Genomic DNA, 17,795 nt, shown 5'->3' with positions numbered 1-17,795 from the left:
GGTCGCTCTTGTTCAGGATGTTACTCAGAGTCACAGCAGACACACCAAGTGGGGGAGTTTATAATCTAAATAAACAAGATGATCAGCAGAAAAGAACGGCTGTCATTAGAAGTGGTGCATGCTTCAGAGCTTGCGAAACTGTTAATGTTTTGTGTCATTGTCAGAGTTAGAAGGTGGTAGGTAAGCTGAATTCAGCAGATGAGGATATATTTCAGGAAAGAAAACAATAAATATAGCAGGAGCATGTAGCAGATGGGACACATAGAAGTTGCTGATACAAACACTCAGAAGGAGGACTTTGAAGGAAAAAGGAAATCAGTTGACTGATGGGCTACAACACTCACTGAAACAGCTTCTGCCATCAGTGCCCAGCTCCCACCATCACACTGCCAGTCCCAAAGAGCCCGGGCAAGATGCTGCCCTCTCAGGGCAACTGAGAGGAGAGTGTGCTATTTCGTTCAGTCCCAAACCACTGCTTCAGCTCCTCTGGAGTTCAGGCTGGAAAAGGAGGTAAGTTAGTACCAGCCTCCATGAGAAGGATGACACAGCCTCTCCTTCCCAACACAGGTTGAGCAGAGCACGTTACCTTCTAGAGTAAGTGTTCTTGTACCTGTTGTCAGAGGGTGACAGCTCCCAGGGATGTTTGCCTGAAACTAATCTGGGAAGTTGCACATGCTGTTTGTGATGGAAAATGGAACACAAGAGAGAAGGGAGAAAATAAAAAAGAAGCAAATGAGGCCATAAACAGTGGAAGAAAAAACAATGACCTTCATAAACACAGGCTGAGCAGTACTTAAGGGAATTTTTCTTCTCATGTGCTTGGCTTTGCATGTATTTGACAAAACACATATAAAAAATATTCTTACCAGAGCACTTTTTCATTAAAACCACCTATACAGAAGTGTGGGTGAGTACAACATACAGCCAGAGAGAAGAGCATGCTGACTTTAATACTAGGCGTGAGATCTCATTTTGCAGCCTGCTAACAAAAAAAGTTGAAAAGAGATTCTGTAGCTGTCCTTAAGCACAATGTAGAAGGGTGTCCACACTGCTATTACAGCACTAAGAAGCTCTTGGGAGAGCAAAGGCTAAGCAAGGATAGCCTAAACAAACTTGAACTATGCACACTTATCCATTTTCATAAATCTTATATACAAAATAACTGCACAAAGTATCTTGATAATTGTCATTAGTGGGAACTGCTCAGTATCCTCACTGGAGTCAAACAAGCCTGCTATTCCAACAAACAACTTTGTTTTCACAGTTGCTTAACTAGTGTCTTACCAGCTGTGCTTTATTCATTAAATATCCATTTCCAAAGTCTTTCTAAAAATCCACCTCCTCCAGTTCTGCAGGACTCAAATCTCTCAGGCTGTTATTTCAGAGCTGCTAAACACCCGATAGCATTTACACTTTTTGAATTCTATCTACCCTGTTTAAGCAACATGCTTAAGTAAATTTTTAGCAACTTTAGGCCTTTTAAAGCATTTTCTGGTATTAACTGTTGTTAATTGCTGGAGGTAATTTCAGAACTACAAAATTTGTTTGATTTTATTTACCTAAAAAATGTTCTGGTGATTATTTTTTTCCTCATTTTTCCATTATAGATTTGGTATTTTTGGTTTATAATTACTTGGTTATGATTTAACATTTGGAAAAAAATCCACACAACTTTAGAACTGATGTACAATTGTTCATTAATGGACCATTAGTTGCTGTCCAAAAACATCTTGCAAATTAAGCAATACAATGCAATACAGTAATTAGTTTCCTTTACAAACCCCTGTGTTTTCTAAAACCAATTTCCTGTTCCTAGGATAAACAATATTTATACTAAGTTCATTACCCAGGGCTCACTTCAACCTCAAAATACACCCCTTGTAAAATGCAGCCAGAGGTTTCTGAGTGATACTACAGCCCAGTACTACCATATCTTGTGCTCCCTTAAAGTCACTTCTTCAAGTTTCTTGAAGAATAGCTCACTTAGTAATTCTCATGTGTCTTACCTATGGTTTGAGCAACATAAACATCACTTTAGCCAGTTATGACCAAGAAAGTGATCCTTCATCCTTTCTTCAAGCATCTTGCACCACCAGAGGCTGTTTTGCTTCTCCAGTTCTACTGGAAAGCTGGAGGGTTTTGGATGTATATTGTAAATCACTTGAGCTGTATTACAGGAAGAGATGTGCCTCAGGCCTTCTGGTTGCTGATGAATGTTGCTGCCTTTGTTGCATGATGGAGAAGGTTTCTTCATGGTTTAATTTTGGAGTTCATACTCAGCAACCCAATAAAAAAAGGCAAATATTGTCTGACAGACTCAGACATTCACTTACGGAAGATAGTCCATGTTCTTGTCAAGAAATAAGAACCACTGGGGAGATGCTGAAAGCTTTTATTTTCAGGACTGGCTTGAAGAGATGAGCTGGCATGTTTAGTACTTACCAGAGCAGATGGATGAGAAGCATCTTTCATGTTTTTTTGGTTGAAGACATTGAGATGGGTATAAAGAATGTAGTGTAGTCAGATGAGGGCTAAATTTTAAGTCTTTCACTGCCCCAGTGGCCTGTCAAATGGATTCACCAGTAGAAGCTTCCCTATACCTTCTGAGATACTCCTCCATGGAGATGGGGCCTCTCTCTTCACTCACCTCTTTCAAAGTTATGGGGTAATAGCTGGGAGCAGATGCAGCATGGATGGGTGTGGCTCACCACAGCACACTCCAATCCTCTCTGCTCGAGACACAGGAAGCAAGGAAGAGAAAGGATTTTGCCCATTACAAACCTGAAGTGAGAGTAGCTGGTATGAGGATAAGTGTAGCATCACAGGAAGAACCTGAAGACACGAGTGAAACCCTGAGCTCATGAACAGAGGCTGGCCTTGCTTCAGCACGACCTCTTTGAGGGCAGGAACTGCTGTGGCCTAACAAGAGAGATTAGCACTTAGTGCAGAAGAGAACCACCAATTAGGAGATCTGCAAGATACTGTGAGATTAAAGCTGCATGGAGATCACACACTGTTGAACTGACAGACAAACAAAATGACAGCAGACAGAAGTCAAAAAGGGGAAGGACACAGATGGAGAGTTTAGGACAGCAGGCTGAAAAGGAAGGATAATGAGGGCATTGAAAAGCAATGCTAAATTTAGCAAGAGACCTAACTTTCATACCACGACCAAAGTTACTCTGTCCTCCACAGATTTTCACGCACAGTACAGTACTGATTAGTTTTTACTCTCACAGACAATATGCAGTTTTAAAATATGCCTCAGAGCATACTTTAGGACACTGCCTGGTATCTTCCCACACAGAAGCACACTGTTAACACTTGATCTAAATGAGGTGTGACATTTCCAAGGTGTATTTTAAACACAGAACAAACCTGGCTTAGAAGCATGTCAGGATTTTTCTTTTCTTATAGCTCTTTAAAAAAATTGTTATTGCAAATTCTGATGTTGAAATTTATATGATCCTGACAAATAGTGTCTTCCACTCATATTTCCTCCTTGGCCAGGAAATCCATACTTGAGCTTCTCACACAAGCTACCACACTTCAGCTCACTGCTTCAGCACATCAGGGATCCTACTTGCTGCGACTCACTGCTCCAACCTGCAGTGCTTGGCAGCTGACTCATTCTGCTAAGAACCACCAGCAAAAGCAGCATACATTTTTCAGCACAAAAATGAATAAAAAATATATAAAGTAAAAATCAATCTCTAGAGAAATGCTCTGTATTTGGTTACACATTCCTATCACACAGCAAATTGAAGTCTTAGTGAAACAGCAATTGCCTAAAACCAAGGTGCTTTCTAAATATATTGTGCAGGAAATTATTTCAGAAATAAGCTTCTAATATCAATATCTATAGAGCCAACACACACACACAAACTCAGAGAAAGCAAGCCAATATGCCATACAAAGATTTTATTGACATGAGTCTGGGATAACTGTTTTATATACAAAGGCAAAGTGTTAGGAAACAGTTAATCCTTTCCTCCTCCAGGCTTATTTTGAGAAAAATGCTCTTTTGGATATTAGAGGCATATTACTGTCCAAATTCTCCAAACCATCTCCCACTAACCCAGCAGAAGGCATCAAAATCTGATCTCCAGAAAAATCTGCACTTTCCCCTGCCTAACAGGTGAGCTATCTCGACAGCGCACATTTCCACACTCCTACAATTCACAAGGATGTAACTGCAACTATTGTAGAAAGAGGCTGGGGAAATATGCCCTGCATAGCAACTGTCCCTCATGGGAACATGATCTACCTCAGTGGCGGAGAGAAAAATGACAAAGAGTTAATTTTAACTGCAACTCAAGTATCATTTTATAGCAATTACATCTTAAATCCACAACAGAAATTGATAATTACATAGTAACTCATAGCTACTACATTATCTTGGATAATACTGTAGTTAAGCTTTTGCTCAAATTCCTTTTCAGTAAAATCTGTTTCTGTAAAACACTTTTATGTCTTGGATGCTTTTAAAACACTAATGAAGCATATAAAAGTTTTTACAGTATACAAGAAAAACTAAGTTAATAAATGATCACATTTTCTTCAATTCTATCAAAGAGTAAGAGTCTGAGAAAAATAACTTCTGTTGCATTTTAATTTCTCAATCTCTTTCCTTTTTTAAGAGATGAAATTTATAAAGGAATTTCATTACATTTTAGATGAAGAGAAGCTTGAGATAAACAAAATCACAATTCAGCAGGCAGATGATGATGACAAAATCAAAGTATTTAATATGGCTTGTAGCTGAAAGTAATCGATCTGCAATTCCAAACATTTCAGTTATTGCCACATTCACTAATTTTTCATTAAGTGAAGATAAAACGTCTTTAAAATGCATGAACAATAGCTTTAAGCCATTGTTGTATATATTGTGCAACTCATCTGAATGCAGGTTAACATGTGAACTTAATAGAATATATTTATGTACAGTATATACACAAACAGAATCCTGTGGCAGGTACCCCTGAATATTATCATTTAAATAAGTAATTTTCATATTAAAAGAAGAAAAAAACCCAACCATCTATGGAGGAGGCAAAATGCCCATTTCTGAACTTTAAATCAATATAATTTCCAGCTGATGTACATAGAAATAAAACTGTGGTCCTGTACAAACTTTACATTACAGGGTAATAGTCTGTTTTTAAAAAATATTTACATATTTAAGTACTTGGTTCTTTGCAATAGAGATTGTATGAACACAAAAAATTGTAAGATAGGCAGGTTTATTTATTGGATTTTTCTATTTGTTCTTTTTTGTGCAAATTCCAAATTTCTCCTTTTGTGTTATTATCTGCCTCTATTTGCCTTGTATTACTGCTGCTGCTTTTTTTTAGTATTCTGAGAAGGCTGGGTGACTTTGCTTCTAGGAACAGGAAGAAAAGATTTAACTCTTGAAACACCCAACTCTGTCTTTGATTTACTGTTGCTGCTTTCTACAGTTCGACTGCTGCTGAGAGGACGCATTCCATCCTAGAAATAAAGGAAAAAAAAACATTTTGTGTATAAATAAGCATCACTGTTTGACATGGTTGGGTTGTGTTTCCTTCATTTTGGCCAAAATCTTCCCAGAAAAATATTATTTTTAATTCTGTATGAAAGCTTTTGACCAAGTTTTATACAAACCTCCCAAGTAGCTAAACTTGTCTATTGGAAGTCAATATAGTAATGCCTTCTGTTGTTAGCAGGAATTTTTAAAGAAAAAAATCACTAGGAGAAATGTACAGTAGGAACTGGTACACTGACTTATTGGTACTAACTTAGCAGATTATCCAGGCATCACTGCTGTGTGAAGCTCTGATTTGGGATGCCTGAATGTGTTTAGAGAAATATTCAAAAGGAGTGCACCTACTTGTGGATCTGCAGGGTTAAAATTATTTCTTTTACTGGAGACTGTTCTATGGATTTGAAGTAAAATTACAGGCAGTAGTCTAACTTTCTGAATATTTGGATATAAAGAAATATGATTGCAAGACTGTTAACTCATCTGACCCTGGGAGTGGCTCAGCTGGTCAGAGCATGGTGCTGATTACAGCAAGGTTGTGGGTTCAGCCCTCGCATGGGTCAATCACTCAAGACATGGACTCGAAAATCCTTGTGGTACCTTCATATTCAGAATGTTTGGTGATCTGTGAAAGTCAGCTCTCTTAATGCTAAGGTGTGCTAGTTAATCTAGTTTCAGGAATTTCACTGTATCAGCATAAAATGGTCTCTCTAGAAAACAATTTACTGCAATCAGATAAAACATCAGGATTGGCCTCCAAAAGACCCATATCAAAGGAACACAGAAGGCCTGTAAGGGAACACAGATCACAGATTAAGCCCTGGCTAAGATTAATTGAGCTCAGAAGCTCTCTTGATGTTCACAAGTACAAAGAGCAAAAAAGAAAAGGGAACAAAATGTAGCAACAGAGAAAACATAATTTTCCAAAGAATGAAAATTAAGCAGGACATAATTTCATCTTTGTACTTAGTAGGGATGGCAGTGCCCATAAACAATAATAAAAATCTCTGAAAAGAAGATGATAATAGACTTACTATATCTTCCAATAATATTCATCTTATCTTCCCACTCTGAAATCACTGAAGTTTATTTACATATATAACATAGCAAGATGACTGTATATTTCAGCAAATAGTTAGGTCAAAAAAAGGAACTGAATACCTCTAAAAAAAAGCTATTCACAAAATTTGGTAATATCATGTCTTTTCAATATTTTTGCCCCTGAGAGCTCTGACATCAAAGCAACCAGATCTGATGAATTTTAAAAGAATTTTGAAAGTGATACTTTTGCAAACTTACTGAATGACATTAATAGAGAGGGAACAACAAACCCAGATTTTATTTCTCTTCATATCTGATGGAAATAACTTGTAATGTCAATGTGATGTCAAAAATACTTGGCCTGGGGAGATGGCTTTATGTAGAAAGCCAAAACTGAAAGCAAGTACATCCATTGTTTTAATAAATCTTTAGCTTTTATTAAGACACATGAAAGAAACTTGGCATGGTAGTCTAGCAAGTTTCCTAAGAATAATGACAGTTTTTTCTTGTAATAAACAGGGCACTAATTCTTAGGATCCAGTCAGAAATTCAGATTTGGAAAAACTCAAGCCACCTTTCCTATCCTACTGTAAAACTCATTTCACCTACCTTTTGTGCTCTTGTTTTATTTGGGTTAGTACCACTTGCTGAAAAGACAGGAATGTTCTGGGACTTACTGAACATCAGTAACTCAACCTTAGAATCTGCAATCTAAAGAAAGATAAGAAAACAGTGATTTTTTTAGTAATTCACAGTGATTATGTTTAAATTTGCTGATTTTTGGAGGCTTGATTTTATTTTCATGGTTTCTGTACAATGCAATGCATAAATATCCAAAGAACAATTAAAATATCTCTTCTTTACTCTTGAGTGCATTTTTAGAAGATGGGAGATGGAGATTTCATATCAACTACAGAGGAAGATTAAGCATGCATTTCCAAATTAGCATTTCTCAGTGGAGCTTAAGGGCAGTATCCCATCAAATTTTAACCAGCCCCCAGGAACATCAGAGAAATGAATGATTCTTTTCTCTTTCTCCTGCCATGTTTCTTCCCTACTATTTTTCCTTCCATTTTTTTCTATTTTTCCTGACCAGAAAATAAAAGAGCCTGCTCAAAATGCTGTCCTCACTGAAAACTAGGTATTTTATCCTGGGGCAAGCTGATCCAATTCAATTCTGCAAACATATTCAATCCCAATCCAGTGAGGGCAACAGGAATATATTCGAGTGAAAGGGCAAATTAAAGAGCAGAAATACTTATTCTGTTGGCATCCTGAAACTACATCACACAAAGAAAGCATGCAACAGCACCCTTATTTCTGCAAGGCTCTACTAGGCATCTGGGGAATTAACAACAGAAATTCCAGCCAAGGATGGTTCCACCCATGGTGAGGAAACTGTACAAAAGACTTGACATCTATCTCCTTCCTTATCTAACCCGTATTTCCTTGAATTGTCATCAACAAGCAATTATACTTTGCATGTTATTAAACACAATTTTAAGTTGGTTGCCATTTCTTTAAGCACATCCCATTCTTTTAAGGATAGCTACAGTAAATCCGTGCTAACTGACTAGTGATTAGCTTGGTGCATGTGACTCATGCATGTACTGTAAATACTTTAGGAAAACAACCCAAAACAAAACACTATAATAAAGGGTTCCAATAAACAGGTTGAAAAATCTTCCCAAACACAATATTTCTTTTCTTTAATAAAAACTTGGTTGTCTTCTAAGAATAAACAGAATACTTAAAAAAGCAAAACTAATGGAAGCGCTGTTCAGGGAAATCCTAGAGGATGTCATGCACAGCCTAACTGGACAATAGCCTAAGACTGACTCTATCCATGTTTCAAAAGATATGGAACAGCTGCTCCAGTGTGAACACAGCCTGCTGTCACAGCCACCCACATCAGCTGTGCTAGGAAGAAAGATGAAAAATAATAAATAGCTTGAGCCACAGGGAAAGCTGCATGGTATCGGTATAAAAGAAAAAATGAGAGAGATCCACAGCTCCACACTCAGCCTCAACATATCCCCCATAAACATCTAAAACATAGAATTCAGCCCAAAACTATGAGCCCTGCAAATATCCTTCACCCTCTTTTCCCACTGTTAAAGAACTAGGCCAATCCACCCTCTCTTGCTTGGGGCAGTAAACTGTATTTTGCCTATGGAGCAGAGGAGCTTTGAGCCAGTGCTGTGAAGGCTGATGGATTGTATCAAACCAAATGTTTAATGCATATTAGGGAAAACTTTCTATGTCTTTAAGACTACAGAACAGTTTCCCAATGGGAGCAATGAGACCATCAAAGATAACAAGGGAACAGTAATGCAGGGATGGCTGTTCTCAGGGAAGTGGTCACTGACAGTTCAAGAAGCTTTTGGACAATGCTCTTGGGCACATGGTATAACTCTCAGTGTGATCCTGTGAAGAGGCAGGTGTTGGATTCAATGATCCTAGTGTGTCCCTTCCAACTCAGGCTATTCTATGATTTTATAGAAATTTCATCCTTCACTGCAAAAATCTTTACAAGAAAAACTGGTGAAGGTGTAATTTAAAATAGTGTATGTTAAACCAGAACAACTACCCTCAAATGAATCATATATTAGTTGACTTTGGCTTATTCCCAAATAATTTAATAATTTTCTTCAGTTTAAGCAGGGCTTGTAAATAAAAAATTTATTTTAAACACATAAAAACCAACTGAATATGGTAATGGAGTAAATTATTTAAAAGCCTTGTGTTTACCTTGCTTATATCAGGCTCAGATTTGCTGGAACACATACTTTGAAGTTCCTGCACAAGATCTACTTCATCATCAGAACCAACAGACAGCCTTTGCTCCAGATTTAATGTTCTCAAATGATCCTTCTCTGAAGATCTGGTTAAAAAACCCAAACAAACAATCAGAGAGAACATTTAAATTAAGCTATTATACAGAATTTAAAAATAAATATTACAGACACCTCAAAAATAGTAGTTTTTTCCCAAATGACCTTTACTACTGCAAACAAAACCAAAATAACATCTGATGAACTGACAGCAGTAGTTGTCAATAATTATCTCATAATAGATCTTTCTATACATATTCTCTCTATTCTGAAACTCTAACAAGGGATTCCTCTTTCTAGTATTTTCAGACTCCTCTCTTTCTAAGATGCAGCAATTTCATTCCACTCTGCTTTTTGGAAATAATTCCAAACATTTAGAAAAACCTCTGGTGTACTGGAAGCATAAATATTCTATTTTCTCTGTGCCTGTGACTAAGGTAGAACTGAGGTTTCAGATTGAAGTCTCAAATGCAGTTCCCTCTAGCTAATTCATACACTTTCTCAAGGAAACTCTGTATCAGTGGGACTAAAGTGCATGTACTATTCCATCTTGAATTGCCATTCAGCAAGCTGAAATAGCCAGAGGAGATTTTAAAACATAATGCCAGCTGATAAAAGCATACAGTCAACTTTTCAAGGCAAAGTAAGTGTTACATAAGAGTCTTAAGTCATAGACTATTTTGTTACATAAAAAGACAGGTAGTGCTGCAAGGCTTCAAATAAAGAAATGGATTCTAAAATTATATCAAAGTATATAAATTTTATTTCCTCTCAGAAATGAAAAGTTAAGAGTATTTCCTTTCTTCAGATATGGAACTGAAACATTACCAAAAAACTACTGATCTATTACTTATGGTGCGCTGCTGTACAACAGAATGCTATTATCTTTATTTTTTGCCAAGTGTCACAAATACCAGAAATTAAAACTTACTTTGTGGTGGGAGAAGCTCTTTTCTTACAGTTTGGTTGTAACACAGTCTTAGATTTTATACCTGCACAAAAGAGAGATTGACTTGTTAGTGTGTTACCATGTGTATTAATTTCTTTATTCTAAAATCTAAGACAAACAGGGAAAATGTGTTCCCATTTACTAACTAATTACATCAACAGGGTCTGTCAAAGATCAGAATACATCCCTTGAAAATGTTTAGGGTAGCATAAGGAACTGCTGAAATGGTAAATAGGGGATCAGTTGTCAAGCTTTTGTGAAAGAGAGGACATGAGGTTTCTGTGTTAGGCTTTTGAACAACCCTTACTGGTTCTTCCCAAGAGAAATTTCTTCGTAACTTAAAATTAAATAATTTACCTTTACTGGAAACAGCAACAGCATTTGATTCTGATAGTCCAAAATCGAAGAATACTAAACTTAATTGACTGCTCCATTTATAACTCATATTCACAGATATTAACAGGATTCCAAGAACATTCTCAGGTACAAAATACAACAACATGTTCATTATTTCTCTAATCCTCTCAGTAGGATTAGATAAATTCCCAATTCAAACAGAGAACTGGCAATCAGGACATTAGTTTCAGTCAGAAAAAGCAGACTTCTTTCTGAACAAGAAATGAATTGCTCATTTTAATGCTGCAAAGTAGCAAGCATCAAGTATTTTGGTTCTTTGTATATGAGGTAATTTAGGCTACAATCTTACTGTTCCTAAAATGTATGTGTGTGTGTGTATGTCTGTGTAAGCCTTCTCTCTCTTCCTAAATCTTCCCTCTTAAGTAGTTACCTTTATTTTCAGAAAGCAAGTACTTTGGTTTTATTCCCCTTGAAGTTTTTCTGTTTCATATTGTATTTAGTTACAATAATACCAAGTTTTCCCTCTAGAAATATGTCTCCTTTGGAAGAATAATGTTGCTTCTGAATATATCGATATATCATTATATAGTATCTATCATTATTTCTAATAATGTGTGTCTCTAATAATCCATACATTATCTGTGTAATAAAACTGCTTATGATATGACTTATGATCTTGAGGTGAACAGAATTTTCAAAAGCATCAGCACTAATATACCTTCCACATTTATAAAGATGCACAGACTCAGTTATATAAAGCCCTCTTTATCAAACAACATACTGAAGATGATTGAAAACCTTACAGTATCTGTGACTACACACAATTATTTACATTTATTTTTTGCAATTGAAGTGAAAATCAATTCAAAATCTTCAATTTACACCTGAAGATCTTTCTTTCACTGCAGGGCTTCTAGATTATTCTACTCAATTTTTCTAGAAAGACTGAAAAAGGGATGCATCATCTGGGGAGCAATGTATTCATTTATTTCTAGCTGCATTCACTCGGTAGTATTAATCGTGTTGAAGTTATAAAGGAAGTGTAAGGAAACTCAAAGAAGTATGTATGCTGTAAATTTGGAGCAAATCTAAGGAATACCAACAAAGTAATGAAGCTTTCTCTCATCTGGTATTGGAGAAGAAACTGATTCAGTGTAATTCTATACACTGGATATACTCAGAGGTGGAACCACTGCTTATAATTGCACCATGTGAGCCAATGCCTGCCTCGTTATCGGACAGCAGAAAGGGCATTAGAACAACCAAACTTACTTAGGACACCTCACAGTCACAAAGAAGTAATTCTGGGGGGAAAAAAATAAACAGTGTCTTACTGGTGAACATAAATATAAGTGTCATTTAATTGAAAAATTTTAATTCATGTAGGAGAAACATTTGATTTGCATCTACACACAACTTTCAGAACTGAAAATGAAAAGCTTTATTTACCTTCAGTATTTGTCTCCTGCTTATTCCATGACTGGGAGGACAAATGGCCTGACTTTTTGCGAGGACTTGTGCTCACTTTTCTCCAAGAAGCATTCTCACCTTTTTTCTTACTGCAATTTTTGTAGCTTGAAGCCACAGATAAAGGAAAATTTCCTCCCTTAAAATCTGCTATATAATTATCTAGCTCTGAAACAAAAGTAAAACAGTGTTAAGAAGAACTGACTGTTGCAAATGGTTCTTCCTGGAATACATTATACAACTACTTAGTTTAATGACAGTAAATACTTTTAACCCCACCACCTCCCTTCAGAACCACAGCCATGTTTTGTGCAAATTTTAAAATTGGAAGGAAGCAGTAAAAAGCCCCAGTTAAGCAATGCACAACTACTTGGCTTTCAGACAGTTCACTCTTACCTGGTCTGGGTAGAGGACAGCCATGCAAAACAGCTTTATTTAGCAAGATACTGAGAGCAGCTTTAACAACAGCCTGTTGCCCTTGGCTAGGACTTTTTTTGCCTATTGCTTGTCCTGGTACAGATGGTCTTTTCACAGATGCTCTGGAGAGTATTGCTTCTTGTACTCTGGGAGCTATCACAGCATTCCACAGCTTGGACATCCACCTGTGGTACAAAAACCAATCCTTTAATTTCAAAAGCAATTATCAAAACCTGTGATTTTATACTTTGGTAACATATCAGATTTTGCATTTTAAAGAAGCATCCCATTTCAGAGAGGGGCTGATTTTATTTAAGGAAGAGTTTACTTATTGTTTTAGATTAAAATATTTGATCTAAATTTCTTTAGCTCGCCTTGACAAACTTACCACAGACTTAATGCTTTTCCTCATTCAGATAATATAAAACATCCTTTTCATTTAAAGGCTAAAAATATGTCCCAGAAAGATGCATGTTCATATATATACAAATTTTTTTTTAAAGTGCATGGAGAAATTTCCATGCTTGCAGGTGTTAATTCCTAGCCTATGTGCTGCCAGCATGGAAAAAAAGGAGGTATTCACTTATGGTGGTACCCCTTCCAGTGTTCTTCCATTTCCAAACTTGCCCAGTTTACAAGACATTTCTATTCAAACAGCTGCCTTGCTTTTACTCCTCTTTTGTTTATTTGATCTATGGTGAACTGTGTTTCCAGGATGCTGTGGATATTCCAGATTGTCTGGTTTAGAGACTGGGTCTGATTTTTTAATTCAAAATTTGATTAAAGGGTCTTCTGGGACTTTTGCTTTTCTAAGAGAGAAGCATTATGCTGTATTAACAAAGAAGTGAAAAATTTTTGTTAGGGAAAAATAAATGCTATTTCTCATAACTTAGGAGTTCTCTGGGGATAAAGGCTAGAAATTTCAGACTTAGGGCTCAGCTCACATCTACAACCAACACTGAGACAATCTTTTTAGATCAACTCCAACTCTTTATGTTTATTCTTATATCTTGTTACTGGAGGAAGATGCTAAGATTGAGTCAGATGGTTTATATTAAAGGTCTGTAAGAAATTATAGACTATCATGCTGTGTTCAGCTTTGCAGAAATCCATTCAGAAAACACAAAGGCTAAAATGTCTGTTTGACTTAAATGGATGATTTTGCTGGATATATTGATACACTGAAGTCATCCCATCACATAAAATATTATGATGACTTTTTGTTTTGTTTGGGGTTTTATTTTCCAATTTTTTTTAAGTTAGAATGCATGAGCGATTTGAGAGACATATTTATGACAGTTGTGAAGCATAAGATTGAGCTTTTATGATATATAAATGCTCAAAGTGCTTTTATAAGCTTGATAAAGTTACATTACTTAAAAAATAATTAGTACATTTGTTAAAATATGATGTAAAATGTGGATTGCAGATAGTCCTTGAAGGACCTTGAAGCTTCCTTAGCATAATGTTGTAGATATTATTCCATATAGTTACAGTCTGTTTCTGCTACCTAAGCTACCAAAATAAACAATTGCTTGTAATTTAGTCATAAAGAACTCTCTCTTTTCAATTTCTGCCTATGTAAGCTTTCAACATTTTACAATACTGCCAGTATAAATGGTCAGGAATGAACACTGCAAAGATAAAACTAATTGAGGCCATTCTAATCTAATTAACAATGGATGGGCATGCTCTCTAAATAAAATTCCAACCTTGTATTTAAATTCAATTTTAATTTTTGCTCATCTTGATCAAGTCCCCCATTCTTTGATATAGCTGACACTTAGGAAAGGTATAACACACCCCTGGCCCCTCAAAAAGGGCTGCAAAGTGAAAGTCATTCCTGTTGGAACATCATCTTCACTTCCCTAAACCCAAACCAAGAAAAATTGTAGTTAAAGTTTTCTTCATTTATTCACTCTTCTCACCAAAGTAGGTGAAGCTACATGACACACACAGCAGGGAACAATTTCCTGTCACACGCTCTCTCTGCCTGCCCTGCTGCTGCTCCTTCCTCCTGTCTCATGCTAACACTGAGCCCAGAGGGAACCCAATTTGTAGAAAGCTGTCTGCTGTCCTAATGAATTGGACTGACTCAGAGAAGCTTTACTAAATGCAAAAAGCAGCAGAATAGCAGAGTGGAGAGGAGGGGCAAGAGGAAAGGAGTGGTTAATTAGACTGAAATAACAGCAATCAATCAGTGAGCTGCTAATTGAAAGCTGTTTATTACGTGACCACACTGTTAGCCATCATGCTGCTAAACTAAAAGTGTCCAGTAAGAGCTCACTGGAGCTGTGCTTTTTAATAGTTTATTAGTGGACAAAAACTACATTAAAATGAGAAGTCAGATGGCATATGAATACAATAAAGGGCATTTTAGGGTTGTACTCAAAATAAAGCATTGTGAAACCCAGTCACAGTTATGTTAAGAAGAAATCCAGACTCAGACATGTATAACTAACATATCTAAAGAATAGTTTTTCTGTCCTCTATTAATGCCACTGCAAGAAATAAATTATTAAAATATCTCAGAGGACATGACTGACAAGGAAGATGGGAAATAGATGCATGGTATGCTGTATTCTTTTTTTATTTCCCAGCACCCATACAATTCCAAGCCAATCTTATGTCCACATTTAGACTTTGATAATTACTCTGAAGATTAGTATCTAACCTGCACTTTTTGAGAATAAAAAGGAAAATAAACAAGCAAAATGTATCAAGATCTGCAGACAGAACATAAAATGAGACAGCCTCTGCACATGCTAAGCAATGCACCCTCCCTTGTGTGTTAAGCAGAGGCTCCTGGAAAAAGGGTCAGCAGAAAGTGGTACAAGAGAAACAGGTCAGATAAGGGGTGACCTGACTGGTGAGAAAAGTTATGTCACATATCCAGAAATCAATGTTATACTTCAGTTCTGAGTAAGTCTGAATCTTAATTAGAGGCTTATTACCTCTTTGACACAGCCAAACAACATCTTAGTGTGAAATTAATAAAATTTAAAATTCTGTAATTATTTCTTTTATAATTTGCTAGCATTTGGAGTTGGAATGTGATTAGATGTTTATGGAATTGTAGGCGATAAAAGCCAAAATTTCCATTATTTTTTAATATTTTTAATGTTACTGGCCCGCTAGCCATATGTGTGACTAAACTTATATACTAAAGTAACTAAACTTATTGACCAGCACTGAACCCACTGTATCACACTGCCCTACTTACTAAGATAATATATCTCTAAACTGTATGTATATGTATTAGAATTATACCATGTATTTAAAAGAGTGAGAAATCATTCTTGAAACTTCCTTTATATACAACTTCAAAAGGAGAGTCTACCAACTTTTCTTGAATCTTTTAACCTCTGTGTCAGAAAATAAATGGAAGATCACAAGAGGACTGACTTTGGTGCAGTATTAGACACCCATTTCCCACTTGTGCCCTTTAGAATTGCTCTTCTAGTAATTAAATAGCCAACAGAAGTTTAAACCTTTCAGCAATTTAAATTAAAATGCTTTTTTAAGGTTCCTGAGTCAGCAGGGTTTCGGGAGAAACACAACTACTACGTTTGTGATAAGTATCTAGTTGGCACTGAACAGCATCAAACAGGAAACAAAAATCTTACTTGACTGTTGCTTGGCTGTGCCCTGGAACCACAGGACAGGAGAAGAAATGCTTTGGCCCCATAAGTGCTTCAGGTGCTCCTAGACGTGATAAGCAAGAGTTCAGCTGGTGCCAAACAGCCAGAATCCAGTCTATGGTCTTGCACACAGGATCACATGGAGGAGGCACTTTGCCTCTGAACTGCAGGGAGAAAAGATATTTGACATGGCATAAGACCAGAACTGCAAAGACTTCCCTTGAAACTCCAGGAAGGCTTGGTGCTATTTTTATTGCATGTGTTGCTATTAAAAGATCAGGAACAGTCAAGAACAAGTCAAACCTTTTTATAGAATATATTGACATCTTGCTGTATTAAAACTTATTTTCCCAACTACACTTCAACATATATATCCTAATCAATCAACTGACATGCCTTTACTTTCTTGTGGGAAACGAAGGCAGAAATTTTGGTAGCAGTGGTTTTCTACAGTGTTTAAGATTAGGATTACAAGAGATATGTATCATATACAATGCAATGTATATGATGCAAATAAGGCATTATTAAAAAATGCCCAATTGCACTGAACAGGAGTATCTGATCCAGACATATGCCCAGTATGGATTTCCATATTGATTTTATATCTAGTAGCAGTGAAAAAAAGATGTCTTCCTCTAAGACGTGTGTTTTTAGTCTGCCTTGTTAAGGGCAAATTATTTAGTGCCAGAAAAATCTCCTGCTTCCTCTGACCTCAAATTACAGTCTTCATCATCCTAATCCTAGCATTATCCTCTGTAACAGCTTAAATTAAAGGAAGCATTAAAAGATGCACGAGGGATAGTAACTGACAGCACTGAAGCCAGAGCCTCTTGATAGAGTCTATAGTTGAACTTAAAGCAGAAACACATTAAAACTGTTCCCATACAACCTAATGGTTCAAACTAACAGAAAAAAAGACCTTTTCACCTGAACACATGAATTTTATAGCATAAACAAGGTATCATAGTACAGAGCAATGATCTTTGAAATAGTCCATGGTTCTAACAATACATGTTTCTACTTTGCTGTAGAGTTTTACAACAGATTAATCTTTCTTCTATTTTTGACTTTGCAATCCACTATTTTAAGTCCTGTACCAACTGGCATTTGAGTTTACATATGGCACATGTATGTATTTTAAAAAATGTGCTACCACACTGGGCATTTCAATATTTAATTAGGGAAGATCCAGGAAGACACATGGCTTTTTTCTCCAAATAGCCACCATCTGCATATAAGCTTGAGAGAAATTAAACATTATGAGATTAGTACCCAAATTCTGTTCAACTTCAGTCAGAGGTAGGAGTCTATTCATAGTCAAATTCTAACCTATTAGACTAAGGATTTCTTTCAAGCTCCCCAAAAAATAGCTTGAAAATGACATCTGTTATTTGATGCTGCAAGTTCTTCTAGCCAAACCAGTTTGGCAGAGTAAGTCTGATGCAGCCTTTCACTATGAACAAGGCATAACTTAAAAAATATAATCTAAGAAAAGTAGTCTATTAAGAGTTTCATAGATTTCCCATGGTTCTTTTTTTCCATTCTGTATTTTGGTTCTAAATTTCCTC

At 36.3% G+C, this 17,795-nt stretch overlaps 1 protein-coding gene across 2 annotated transcripts in view; it reads right to left on the bottom strand.

Moving 5' to 3' along the window:
* Positions 1-3,906: 3,906 nt before the first annotated feature.
* CTTNBP2 (cortactin binding protein 2) overlaps positions 3,907-17,795 on the bottom strand; it is a 77,911-nt gene continuing 64,022 nt past the window's right edge. For both annotated transcript variants that reach the window (XM_059472794.1, XM_059472795.1), the window contains 7 exons: positions 16,213-16,391; positions 12,566-12,771; positions 12,152-12,337; positions 10,328-10,388; positions 9,314-9,446; positions 7,172-7,273; positions 3,907-5,490 (listed from right to left, as the gene is read on the bottom strand). In XM_059472794.1, coding sequence (XP_059328777.1) covers positions 5,332-5,490; positions 7,172-7,273; positions 9,314-9,446; positions 10,328-10,388; positions 12,152-12,337; positions 12,566-12,771; positions 16,213-16,391 — 1,026 coding nt within the window. In that variant the 3' untranslated portion in view covers positions 3,907-5,331. The remainder of the gene's footprint in view (positions 5,491-7,171; positions 7,274-9,313; positions 9,447-10,327; positions 10,389-12,151; positions 12,338-12,565; positions 12,772-16,212; positions 16,392-17,795) is intronic.

Source organism: Ammospiza nelsoni, chromosome 5 (genome assembly GCF_027579445.1).
Source record: "Ammospiza nelsoni isolate bAmmNel1 chromosome 5, bAmmNel1.pri, whole genome shotgun sequence".
Taxonomy (NCBI): domain Eukaryota; kingdom Metazoa; phylum Chordata; class Aves; order Passeriformes; family Passerellidae; genus Ammospiza; species Ammospiza nelsoni.
The sequence above is the reverse complement of the archived record's forward strand: the minus strand, read 5'-3'. Positions and strand labels throughout refer to the sequence as shown.